We start from the raw sequence: 13,202 nt of genomic DNA on the forward strand, positions 1-13,202 counted from the left end.
AGATGAGGGGCCCTTGCTCTCTGCACCCTCCCTGACAACGACGAATGGTGCATAAGAGGCTGAACAAAAAAAAGGGGGGAAGACAGTAGACGATGACGTCATCTCACCTATAAGGGGCCTACGTCCAAACCTCTCGTGAAAAGTCGACCAGGTGCGAACCACCATTGTATGGGGAAGAATGACCTCCACCCATTCACGAATCCCTTCGACAGGCGGCGGGGGCGATCTCTCAGCTGCAGAAAAATAGAGCGTTTTAATATCCGAGGAAAATGGTCAAACATTCTATTAAATAAAGATGCAAACTTACGGGCAAAGTTCCATCTCTCGGGGAATCCCGTCGGGTCCGCCACAATATGCTCAGTCCGCACATAAAAATAATTTTTATAGAAATGACGATTGGTTCTGTTGTCCATCTTCACCACCAGACCTTTCGATCCCCGAGGACGCGCGTGAATCATCGTACCTAGAATCAGTTGTGGAGCAAAAATGCTCAGCATATGGCCCAAAGTGACCTCACAACCATCAAGTTCCACATACTTGAGCAGCATAAGAAACAACTTGTACAAGTAAGGCGAAAGCTGAGCAGGGCACACCTCGTAGTAACGACAGAAATCTACCACCAACATGGAAAGAGGAAGTGTGTACCCGACAATAAAGGAGTAGGCGTAGAACACACAATATCCGGGGCGATCGAAGTAAACTATGTCATCCCCCTCCGTCGGCCGTATCTCGACGAAACTGGGGATGCCCCATTGTTCCCTCAAATCTACAATTCCCCTTTCTCTCACAACGGAAGTGATGTATTCCGGCTCCGCTCCACTACCGAAGCTGAAGTCAGTCGCGTCCCTCCCGGGGCGAGGTAGAATCTCATCTACCAAGGGAATCTCCTCATTCTCCACCGCATCCATTTCTCCGGTGACCTGAACAGAACCCTCTGATATCGGATTGTCAGCAGGGAGATCATCACGAGAAGAACCACCGGACATTTTTTAACAGAAAACTCTCCAAATAAAAGTAATACAAAGAAAGAATGAAAGGTTTTAGTGAGCAGGAAGGAAGGCAAGAATTCGAGATATCTAAAAAAGCGATATCTGAAGAACTCTCTCAAACGGATGATGAAGCGAATCAATCAAATGACAAATTCCTTTTTTTATAAGAGACATAAAATTCTCCGGGCACGAAACCCAAGAGTCGCCGTTTGAATCTGATAGGGACGAAACGTTTTAGTTTCCCAGGAACGTGTGTCTTAATGGTGGCATACACGAACCAACGCTTCATTTGCCAAACCGGCGTTTCGATTCTGAAACCATCGCAGCGGTCCACGAGTGCCGAAAGAACACCTCCACCCCGCCAAAAATCCACAGAACGCGACTAAGGAACGGAAAGTTGGGGATCAGATTCCTCTCGACCATGCTGCAAACATGATCCGTCCATCGAGCCCGACAAAGGACGACCCCGACGGATGGAGGGACTAACTGTATTGGTCAAAATCTGACCACCACGACCAGATTGCCCACGGCCTCTTTTTTAGAAATCGGGTAGCGGAAGTCAATAGGGTCCATTTCATGTCTCCTCCAAGATATCCGACACATCGAAAAGAGCAATGCCTAGAGTCACGACCAGAATGCATCACCTACCCATGCGCACCAAGTCACAACGGGGATCAAGAGGTTTCGACACTATATATAGCCCAGGAAGGTTTTCAAAGGGGGGAGGGGGGGTTCTCCATCTTTCTGACAGAAAAAAAATAAGAACAAAGTTCCATTCTTGTATCCTACGAGGAAAAACAATTGTAACCCTCCTTCCTCATCCATTGATAAAGAAGGCAGTGTCGAATCTTAATAAAATTGTTGATAGTTCATTCGTCCCATATGTAATCGTTACTACCAAATCTTTCGATCTAGAATCAATTAAGTTTGATTAAGATTTACCCTTCATCTTTGATTGATTTGTTCAAAAAGGTTTTGATATCTTTTGAGTCAAACAATAATGAAAGTGAGAAGGCTCGTCATTGATCGAAATATGATGTCAATATCATATAGTATTTATTTTCTGATTAAACGTGACTTGCAGCCACAGCATTATTTCAACTTGCAAGTAATTCAACGGAATTAAATGCTATCTCATTGTAAGACAGATTTGCAATGTTCTCTGTTGACTTGTTTTCCTTCCTTTGGGTTTGTGGGGCACGATATTGCTGTTGCAAGATTTAACGCAACTTGTTTTGAATTTGTGAACTTTCACCATCTAAACTTTGCATCTTCTCTATATTTCATCTACTTAATAACATTTTAAAATAATTTGAAGATTAGCCATTGGAAATGATCAGAGATTGAAAAAACTTACTCCAGCTAACATGGAGTGTAATTATACTCGTCTATTCTTCTTCTTGACCTCTTCTACTTTCATTAATCATCGTCGTCGTCGTCATTATTATTATTATTATTATTATAATTATTATTATTATTATTATTATTCTCGTATTTAGAAACGAAACAAGCTATCAGATTTGACAGCCTTTATTAGTTTTTGTCAATCTTATGAAGATTAGAGTGGTAAATAACATACTTGACGAGAATTATCAAACCATTTACCCCCCCTCTTCCCCCCACCCCCCACCCCCACCCCCAATTTTTATAGCAGAAGTATCCTAATACATCTAATGCAACATGAACCCTGATAAAACTTGTTTAAAACCATATTTTATTTTTCGAATTATATTTAATTGATGCTTAAAAGGACAACAGAACTTATTGTTTATTTTGTAGCCTCATACAGTAGGAGCCAACTGTGCACAGACGTTAGTAGAGAATAACTTTATATATATCTAGCTGATATGTATGAGTATGACAAAAAAATTCTTCAAATTAAGAAAGGAAACCATGAGATACATACATATATACACATATATACATATATATATATATATATATGTATAGTCATTTATTGTAAGAATATACGAGTACTTCAAACAATTCAATAGTGGAAATAATGAAACTTTGGATGAACTAACAGAGATACACTAGGAATAGAATAATAGAGTAATATCCAGAAGTAGATACAACAGTACCAACTGCCCCTTTCATCACGTTGGTATTGTATAATATAAGCTCCCACATTCAATGACGAACTAGAGATAGCAACCCAACACCTAACCTCACTTCCTTAGTTCCCTTTTCTTGTTTAAAAAACCCATCTCTCTAATCTCTTTTACTTCACCTCTCTCCATCCTCCATAGCCAGAAACGTACAGCAACAAAAAAAAAGCTGAGAAAAATGGTGAACTTGGTAGAAGCACAGAAACCTTTGTTGCATGGTTTAATGAAAATGGCTGGAATCAAACCTCATAGTATAGAGATAGAACCAGGGACTATTATGAACTTTTGGGTTCCTTCTGAAACCATAAAAAACACAAAGAAAAACAAGAAAATCACCACAACTACTCCTTTCTCCAATAACCAATGTGCCACCTCCCCTGAAACCACCACAAAACCTGACCCCACCAAACCCGTTGTTGTACTAGTCCACGGCTTCGCTGGTGAAGGAATTGTCACGTGGCAATTCCAAATTGGCGCATTGACTAAGAAATACTCTGTGTACGTACCGGACCTACTTTTCTTCGGTGGCTCAGTAACTGATAGCGAAGATAGATCACCTGGTTTTCAAGCTGAGTGTTTGGCTAAAGGACTAAGAAAATTGGGAGTGGAAAAGTGCATAGTGGTTGGGTTTAGTTATGGTGGAATGGTGGCGTTTAAGATGGCTGAAATGTATCCTGATTTAGTTGAGGCCTTAGTGATCTCTGGTTCTATTTTGGCCATGACTGATTCTATTAGCTCTTCGACGCTTAATGGTTTGGGATTCTCTTCTTCGTCTGAGCTGCTGCTACCTACTTCTGTTAAGGGTCTTAAGGCGCTTCTTAAAGTAGCTGCTTATAAGAAACTTTGGTTTCCTGATCGCCTTCACAGGGACTTTCTTGAGGTTAGTAATTAAAATTTAATCTTAACTACAAGCTATTACATTGATTATGTCCCTATTTGTTTCATTTTTTCTTACTTATTTACAACTTAATTAATTCGTATATGACTTCTAATTCACTTATACCCTATTATACTTTGTAAACTTGTAAATCGTTTGGTTTATACTAAAACATGTACTCCCTTCGTTCCAATTTATGTGAATCTGTTTTACTGGGCACGAAGTTTAAGAAAAAATGAAGATTTTTGGAATTTGTGGCCTTAAACAAGTCAAAAGGGACCAGAGTATTTGTGTGGTTATAAAAGCTTCTCATTAAGGGTAGAATTGTAAGTTTAAGCTAAATTGTTTCCAAATTTAGAAAGGAGACATTCTTTTTTAAACGGACCAAAAAGAAAATAGGTTCAACTAAACTGCTGGAACGGACGGAGCAATACATTTTTTCACTTTAGATATGGTCATTTATTAGCCGTACGTACGTGTTGAACATTGGTAAACATTTACTAAATGGTGTTTGTTAATCACAAGTTCATTTTCGATTGTGTAAATTATCGTGGCTTTTATATTCTTCACCTGAATCAGCTAAGTTTAAACAAAATGTTATTTATGGAACATGTTTTCCTTTTCTTTATGGACAACAGAAGTTAAAAAGGGAAGAAAAGAAAAATAGAAAAAGAAAGACAAAGAAGATAATAGAGGAGATTGTAAGCCTATAGAGTCATTAATATAAAAAGTTCTTCGATGCATGAATAATTGACTAAATTATTTTGTGGGGTAATCAGCTAACCCTTAATCAAAGATCAGTGGGCCCAATTGTTTAGAGTCCAAATCACGTCCCTTATTATAAATGCAGAAAATCTCGCACCAGCGCATGTTTATATCAAGAGATTGACATACGTGTTATACATCTATTAGTTTTGATATGTGCAGCAATAAGTCTCCAACTTTTTCATTACTTGAAGATATGAAACGTTAATTATATATGTCAGTGCAGATTGGTCCACATTTTCCAGTCCCCACTTATTTAAAAGGAGGCACCACACCACGGTGTTCGCATAGCACCATTTCTGGCTATAATATACATAACATTAATTCTAACACGGCATCCACCCATATGTTTCATTCTTGACATCAGCGCCAGTTCGCTCAACCAACTACACCTAATAACTTTTCACATATGCCAACGACTTGAATAAGCCAAATGACTGAAAACCCATTTTAGAAGAGTAAAGATTCAGATTTTAGACCAGCTAGAGCAAGTCAAATTCCAAGTTTCTTAAAACAAAATCTTGGATGTCTCAAGTTTATTTCGAGAATACCGAAGTAATAAATTCATAATTTGGTGAAATTAGGAATAATAATCTCTAGTCGAGAAGGAATGTTTGTTTTATACAATACTATATAACGCAACACAGTTTTCATGCTTATGTAATTCATATGTAATAAAGTTCAACCCGAGCAAAGGATCTTACCCTACTTGGCAATAATGCTACTGATGTCAGGTAATGTTCACCAACAGAAAAGAAAGAGGAGAACTGCTAGAAGGCTTGGTAGTGAGCAACAAAGATACCAAAATTCCAAAATTTCCACAGGTAATTTGCATTTCATGAGTTCTACTCTGCAATATTTTACGAGGAGAACTTCTACATTAGTAACTTATCTTTCTTCACATGTATTAATGTGCCATATTTTATAGAGAATACATCTCCTCTGGGGTGAGAATGATCAAATTTTCAACTTGGAGCTTGCTCAGAACATGAAAGAGTAAGTTTACAGGCTTGACATGCTCTTATAGACAAACTCAAATATATATACAAAGAAGTTATTAAGTAGTTTCGCGATGCGCCATTTGATGTATGGTCCCCGGATTTACAATAAACTAGTTCATCAATAATTTAGTAGAAATGCCACGGAGAAGTTGACAAAACCTGATGATATTTTTGCATTACATGATGGCAGTCAACTAGGTGACAAGACTACATTTCATGGCATAGAGAAGGCAGGGCATCTGGTTCACCTAGAGCGACCTTGCGTCTACAACAGGTGTCTCAAGCAGTTTCTTACTTCCCTGCATGCAGAAAAATCCCAAATACTGAAGGACACTACCACAAATTCCACTATCTAATACCATGTACTTTTTGTCTTCTTATCAGAAGGAAAAGAACTTCGTATTTCCTCTGTAATATTAGTCATATAATTCGGGGTTCAGAATCAAAATTGATGCTTTAACACAGGATACTATAAACGTATATACATATTGCAAACTGCATTATTTTTGCTCCTCATGCATTAGCAGTCACTTGACACGAGAAACCCTTCTTGGACGTGACAATATATAATGGTACATGGTAAATGTGGAACAAAACAAGTTCTCAGTGAAGCTAGAATTTCATCACTTGTTCCGTTTAACCGTCTTACTGCAAATTTATTTGGCATCATCTGAAGGACTGCTGAATTTCTTCCAGTGTTTTCCCTTTGGTTTCTGGAACCCAAAGCCTCACGAAAATCACCGTAAAAGCTGATATCAGTGCATAAATAGTGAATGTTCCTGCCAAATACAGACGTCTTTAGATTCACTCCTAGCATTGTGCAGAGAGAGAGAGAGAGAGAGAGAGAGAGAGAGGAGAGAACCTCCTTTACTCCAAGTCAGAAGCAAATTTGCTGTCATTGTAACAAGCCATGCTGAAAACCAATTGGCCAGCGTTGCAACACTGCCACCCAGACTTTTGATACTCACTGGCAGAATCTGCACAACCAATAAAAAATCTCGATGTCTCAAAAGAAGGTAAGCAGAATACACTTCCTATAGTCATACAAACGGAGTATCTATTAGAGCAGTTGAGGCTCTTGAATCCTAAAACCTATGCTAGCATCCTTGAAGAATATCTCAAATTCAATAAGAATATTTTCAGGAAGAAAATCTGAATCAAAAGCTTGTAAGGATGGCACAGAAAGCGTGTCAATGATGCTTGATCTTCCTGTAACACTAACATCATCACCTTTAACAGGGGAGATCTTTATTGTTAGCTTTGCTTAAAATTTGTCAACTACAGTCTCCTGAGAATGTTACAGAGTGGAATAGGAATTTTTAATTTAAGCTCTATCTTCAACCGTATTTAGAAAAATATATCTTTTCTGATCTCATGAACCACAAATTAGCTTTATTATACCTCAGACATTATGATCCAAGGGATGGAGCCCAATCCTACACCAAATGCCATCACCAAGACCTGGATAGGTAAATGGTCTCAGGACTGACAGAATGTAACAACAAATAACAGATGAGAGCAGGGGATAGTAGTGTGGGCACAATAGAAGGTGAGGCAGGAACTTACCACAAGGCCCACCAGAGACAATACTGCAAGGAAGGGATGCCAATTTTCAGGCGTAAAACCCTGGGTTAAGTAGAAAAGAATAGTGGAGTGACAATAAAGAGAGTCGATCCCAACACCAATAAAGAAATCTCATTAAATTCAGATAATTGGTTGATCAATTCTTACAAATGTAAATCTAACTAACTGACCTTCAGGTAGAATGCCATTGCCACAAGGAAGCTGCTAAGGGTCATTACGGATGAGGATACCTGAAGAAAGAGTATAGAAAAGTTATAATTTGCTTTCTTTTTCAGCAAATAGAAACTTCTATGTGAAATTCTGGAAGACTCACAATAAGGAGTAGCCTGCGTCCCGCCTTGTCCACCAGTGATGCAGAGATACCAGTCACAATGACCTATAAAAGATGTATATTAAATTGGAATAATATATGCATATAAGCTAACATTAGATCCAAGGAAGGAGACTTACCTGAATAGCCCCGATACCAAATGTCGCAGCTTTATTTGATGAAATTCCTGCACATTTGAAGAGCATTACAGTTAATATCATATATTGAACCAGTTGTAAAATTCTATAACCTCTCTATGATTAGGTGATACTATGCATACAATCTAATTCTCATACACATGGAATTAATTTGGCAAATGAAAGAAAAGGCTCGTGATACTTTCTAAGAGTAGACAACTGCATACCGTGAAGATAAAGATCACAGTTCGTAGTAACTGGTCTATTCTACTTGATTCTACTACAAAAATCCATCCTGGAATGGGCCCTTAATTCTCCAATTCATCATCTCTTTTGGACAGTGTAATGAACAATTATGTTCTAGATGGACATCATGTTACAATGTGGTTGGGTTATGTATATAATCTACCTGGTATTTTGTAAAGTTTTTTGCCAAATACGCACCCAAAGGAACTGTGGTGTATGTGGATCTGGATAGTGACATATTACCTTAGGGAACTGTGGTGTATGTGAATCTGGATAATGGCATATTACCTTAGATTGAGAGATCATTACAGATGACACTTCATACTTTTTAGCTATTAAAAAGAAATAACTGAATGAGGATTGTGGGATGTATCACATAGGAAGCATTTCTCAGGAACCAATAAAGTGAATTGAAAAGTGCACAAGGCATGGCATATTTGAGTAGTTACTCATTAACTAAGAGAGTTCCCATATCGGTTCCATCAACCAGATTTGCCAGGCATACACTTAAGTAAAAAGAAAGATGCGTCTTGCTTTTAAGGTTCCTGATAAAGAGATAAATGGTATTGGATGGAATTTAAAAAAGGACATAAATATTAAAACTCCATTTTCACAAACATACAAAAAAAATTCAACACAACCAAAAAAATAAGCTGCTTATCATGTTATAGTCATCTTATTGCTTGTTTTCTAGAGTACCTAAAAAAGGTGGCTTGATTCTTATGAGTTGATTTAGGATTTCTTTGCAGTTAATAGCTTTAAAATTTCTATTATTAATAAGTTAACAGTTCAAAATTTGTCTTCTGAGATAGATTCTGGTGCTGCAAATTCTCTTCGGCTTCATTTAGCATCACATATGTAAAGTTGGTTATTGGCTCCAATTACAGTTCTCAGTAGCTGTCTAGTTTCCTTATTTCTTCCAGAGAGCTGAAACATGGCTATTAAACAAGAGGGAACAAAAACTACAAGAAAGATACACATATATTTATGTTTCATCCCCTCTCCCACAAAACGGAGTCCTCCTCATCCCATTCTATTGCAAGTGTTATCTAGGACGCAGAGGAATCGATTCATTGGTCTTTTTCTGCAAAACATGGAATTCCTTTTTCCCATTTCTGATGTCCAGATTATTACTTTCTTTCGGATTCTACCAACAGAGTAAAGAACAAAGAGAATGGCACAATAAAGCTTGTATTTGCCAGTATCTAGTCATTTGATGATCCTGGTATGCATTTCTACAGATAATGAAGGAACGGAACTGACCAGCAGATTTGAAAATGTTACTGGAATAGAATAGAACACCATTAACGCCACTGAGTTGCTGGAGTGCGAGTAGTCCAATCCCTACCTGAATAAAATCACCCCATAAAGTGAGCCTTGACAAGAGTAAGGGATTTCAAATCTTTAGCTATTCAAGGATGCCACATATAAATCAGCATATTTAGAAACTTAGAATTCAGCAGAAATGTGTACCAGCAAAGGATAGTAATATCGCCGTCTCTTAAGCTCGGAAAACCGAATGGTAACTTTTTTAGTTGATGATCTCACAGATTTCTAGACAAATGACAGGAGAAACAAATGAGCATTAACACATCGTAGTAGTTTACTTTTCAAGAAGCTTCTACAGTGCAATTTGAGGGTTCAAAATAGTTGAGAAACCAGCATTAAACATGTTCACTATATTACCTTGATCTCATTCACTTCTGAGGATATATCTGTGTCAAATCCTCGTAGAACTTGCAAAGAAGTCTCAAAATCTTCATTCAGCCCGTTTTTAGCCTACATAATACGGTGTTGCAATCAGTACAGCATAACAATGAAAATGTAGTCATGACAAACATAAGTTTGGAACTCATACCAACCAACGAGGAGATTCAGGTATAAAAAATAGACCAGGTATCAAAATCATGCATGGCAACATTCCTGCATAGTGGAATTATAAGTTGAAAAAAGTTAACTAATGTAAAGGTTAATAAATATGTTCGAATCAAGGATACGAGTGACTTCACATTAAGTTCAACAGTCCAAACAGAAGAATGGAGATTCTATTTGATACACAGAAAAGCATCAGCTCATTCAATATTTTTAAGTTGCTTCAATGAACTTGCAGTTGAAGAACAACTTCATATAGTTCTCAAAGGAGTGATTTTAGAATTTAGGAAACTTATTTCAGCAAGATGAATGTCATCAATCTAACTTGATAAACTATTTCCAACTAATTCTACCACCGTAAGAACAGAAAAATTAAATAAGACAACAATCAATTTGTCAACAACCAAATGATTAGGGACACATATTGCTCACCTAAAACTGCAAGAACTCTCCAGCTTACAAATAATCCCAACAGATATACCAGCATTATACCCACTGTTACAGAGAGCTAATTCCAAGAGATCAAATGATTAGCCATGATAAAAAAAACCATAAAACTTAGATGAAAGAATGACCAGGTATAAGTGTAAAGCCAAAACAAAACCAACCTGGTTAATGGATCCAAGAACTCCCCTCATGTTTTTAGGTGAAATCTCTGCTATATATACAGGCACCTGGAGATAGCAAGCAAGAAGATTGCAGCAAGCAGTACTATTCATAGCTTCAACAAGAACAATTACAGGAGCTAAACACTTGAGATTACCACATAGGAAATAATGCCGACACCGAAACCTTCCAACAACCTTCCCATGTATAAGAATGAGACATCCTGTTAAGAGTGAACAAAAGGCACATACTTTCAAGTTAATTACGTATAAAAGATGCAAATGCAACCAGAAGATGCACGATATAACAACGAATCACTTACAGTGGCAAATGAAACGGCGAGCCATCCGATAATATTAGGAATTGATGCAATCATTAGTGTCTGCATTTCAGAAAGAAGACTAGGTAACTGGTAAGTTACTAAAGAACCGGCAAAAGAAAAAGAAACTATTATCATAGTAGCAAACTTGTGAGTTTTAGTGCAAGGGTAGAGTTGCTCTCATGTAGCTAACGGATTCCTTGTGTGTATACAATCTATTTGCAGAAATGCAGGGGAAACTTAGTTCGCGATATACTCGCACATTGCCCTTATCAAACTTTCTTTATTGGCATGAAGAAAACAAGATTGTGTAATTGTAAGTGTTTTAAAACTATACCCCTTTTCTTCCAATGTATTCTGATATTTGACCGCTTGCAATTGCGCCAACCATTGCACCAACATTTGCTAAAGATCCAAAGACCGAAAACTGTCCATGAAAGGAAACAATATGTTTAACAAATCATCAGTAAAACGATAAATAAAACCGGCCACCTATGAACTTTTTTTAAGAAAGGACTATATCGATAGCACACCGATCCATGTACCGTATTGTATTGAATTGTTTTAATGAATACAATGTTTGAAAAGATTGTATCATAATGTCACCCAACAATTGAAGAATAAGCTTATAATATTACAAAGATATAGTATTTGGTAAAGTAATTGTTAAAAAGGTAGGGTAAAGAGTAAAATAGAATTATCGTATAAGGTAACGACCTGACCAAACCAAATAGGTCGTTACATAAAAGGGATATTTTCATCGGCATATTTAAAAATACAATACAAAAAATTTAAATAACAATCAAAATAAACATTGTATTTAAAGTAACAATATAATACAATACAACAGGTAACAACCATCCAAATGTAATTCTAATTCTTTCAGGTTAGAACTTGTAGCTTAGCTAAACGAGAAACCACCTTTTGTTGGTTTTGTACCCCCAAAAAAAACGTGAAAAAAAGTACTAATTAGTAATTAGAAAGAAAGAAAAAAATAGGCGGCAAAGAAAGAAAACCCAAACCTCTGAGATGGTAAGTCCAAGGTCGCTGGTAATTTCGGACTGCGTAGGATTAGAGTAGCCACACTGCAAAATTACAAAAGCAACCACAATAATTAATTATTAAAAGACAGAATGCAAATGCAAGATGGTCAGGGGCGGATTAATGGAAATAATTTTCCGTATATATATATATATATAAATACTTCAAGTCAAAAGCAAATTATTAATCTCGAAAGATGGTGAAGAAATTATCATACGGTAAAGCCAAGTTGAACGGGGCCTAATGCAACGATGAGGACACAGAGATAAATGGAGATGGATTCGCGGAGGATTTGGGCGGAGGAGCCCATCATACTGGATTGCCTGGAGCTCATGCGATACCAGCTTCCAGTGTGCAGTAACGGCTTCCGAAGCCCATCTTCGGCGCTGGTATCATCTCGGAAACTCATCGTTCCACCTTCCTTCTTTTCTCTTTCCCTTTCCCTTTCGGATGAAGGTGTAAGATCAAAGGGGATTCATGAAGTTGGCAATGGCGTATATATCGCAACTGACTCTAAAATAACGGTTAAGCATTCGAGCGGCAATAGAAGCGGGACGGACACCGTTCTTATTTTACTTCCTTTTTGTTTGTGGTTTGAAATCTATTCATTTGGGTGTAATTGGGTGTTACGTATGTTTGCTCACCAAGTAATTACTTTGCCATGCAATTAGGTGTAATTATATTCTATAATTATTAACGGAGAGTTAAGAATTGCGGGTAATTACATGGTGTAATTACCATGTTATTTTTGAATATCTTTTCTTTCTAATTTACTTTTTGGTTTCTATTCTTTTTTCTTTTTAATTTTTTAAAAGTTTTTAAATTCTTTTTTTCAAATATTATTTTTGTATTATTTATTTTTTATTTCCTTATTTCTCATTTCCCAATATTTACTTCACGTGTTTCTATACAATTTCTCATATTTTATTTCTTTCTTAATTACTTTTCTTTATTTTTTTTATTAGATTTAGCTATGTTATTATTCTAATTTTCCTAAAAAGTTATACCCGTAATCTTAGAAAAAATAAGTCGTCCATAAACTTGACTTATAATGAGTGATGTCATTAAAGTTAAACTTTATTATTGGATGAGGTTATATGCAAACTTAACTATGTTAAAATGATATATTACTTTTTAGTATTTAAGTAATATTTTCATTTTTCAACCTTTATTTTTTGTCATTCCATGTAGTTGCTCATACTTTTTCTTCTTCATTTAGCATAATTGTGCTATTATTCTAGTTTTGAAACTCCTCCTAATATTAGAAATAATGAATCATTAATAAACTTAGCATATAATGAGTGATGTTTATTAAAATAGGATCTCATTGTTGAATGAGGTTATAAA

General features: G+C 36.6%; 2 protein-coding genes across 2 annotated transcripts; one reads left to right on the forward strand and one right to left on the reverse strand.

The window, feature by feature from the left end:
• The first annotated feature begins 3,129 nt into the window (after nucleotides 1-3,129).
• On the forward strand, nucleotides 3,130-6,229 carry LOC107763760 (uncharacterized). Its single transcript, XM_016582257.2, has 4 exons — nucleotides 3,130-3,977; nucleotides 5,474-5,563; nucleotides 5,668-5,735; nucleotides 5,931-6,229. The coding sequence occupies exons 1-4, from the start codon at nucleotides 3,276-3,278 to the stop codon at nucleotides 6,094-6,096; spliced, it is 1,026 nt and encodes a 341-aa protein (XP_016437743.2). The 5' UTR covers nucleotides 3,130-3,275; the 3' UTR covers nucleotides 6,097-6,229.
• A 146-nt stretch (nucleotides 6,230-6,375) lies between these two features.
• LOC107763759 (sugar transporter ERD6-like 6) lies at nucleotides 6,376-12,332 on the reverse strand. The gene is made up of 18 exons (XM_016582256.2): nucleotides 12,073-12,332; nucleotides 11,837-11,899; nucleotides 11,152-11,241; nucleotides 10,818-10,877; nucleotides 10,653-10,718; nucleotides 10,498-10,563; nucleotides 10,322-10,397; nucleotides 9,876-9,940; nucleotides 9,704-9,796; nucleotides 9,491-9,571; nucleotides 9,281-9,365; nucleotides 7,775-7,821; nucleotides 7,638-7,700; nucleotides 7,495-7,554; nucleotides 7,307-7,366; nucleotides 7,142-7,201; nucleotides 6,603-6,717; nucleotides 6,376-6,519 (listed from the first exon to the last, which is right to left on the reverse strand). The coding sequence occupies exons 1-18, from the start codon at nucleotides 12,262-12,264 to the stop codon at nucleotides 6,407-6,409; spliced, it is 1,455 nt and encodes a 484-aa protein (XP_016437742.1). The 5' UTR covers nucleotides 12,265-12,332; the 3' UTR covers nucleotides 6,376-6,406.
• Nucleotides 12,333-13,202: the final 870 nt, after the last annotated feature.

This window comes from Nicotiana tabacum, chromosome 3 (assembly GCF_000715075.1).
Source record: "Nicotiana tabacum cultivar K326 chromosome 3, ASM71507v2, whole genome shotgun sequence".
NCBI classification, from domain to species: Eukaryota; Viridiplantae; Streptophyta; class Magnoliopsida; order Solanales; family Solanaceae; genus Nicotiana; species Nicotiana tabacum.

Excerpts from the sequence above, each read along its gene's own strand:
- LOC107763760 (XM_016582257.2), top strand. The coding sequence starts at position 3,276 with ATGGTGAACTTGGTAGAAGCACAGAAACCTTTGTTGCATGGTTTAATG. Across the intron at positions 5,564-5,667 it reads AAATTCCAAAATTTCCACAG|AGAATACATCTCCTCTGGGG; the intron begins GTAATTTGCATT and ends CATATTTTATAG. Across the intron at positions 5,736-5,930 it reads CTTGCTCAGAACATGAAAGA|TCAACTAGGTGACAAGACTA; the intron begins GTAAGTTTACAG and ends ACATGATGGCAG.
- LOC107763759 (XM_016582256.2), bottom strand. The coding sequence starts at position 12,264 with ATGAGTTTCCGAGATGATACCAGCGCCGAAGATGGGCTTCGGAAGCCG. Across the intron at positions 10,878-11,151 it reads AATACATTGGAAGAAAAGGG|ACACTAATGATTGCATCAAT; the intron begins GTATAGTTTTAA and ends TCTGAAATGCAG. Across the intron at positions 6,520-6,602 it reads TCTGACTTGGAGTAAAGGAG|GAACATTCACTATTTATGCA; the intron begins GTTCTCTCCTCT and ends TGTATTTGGCAG.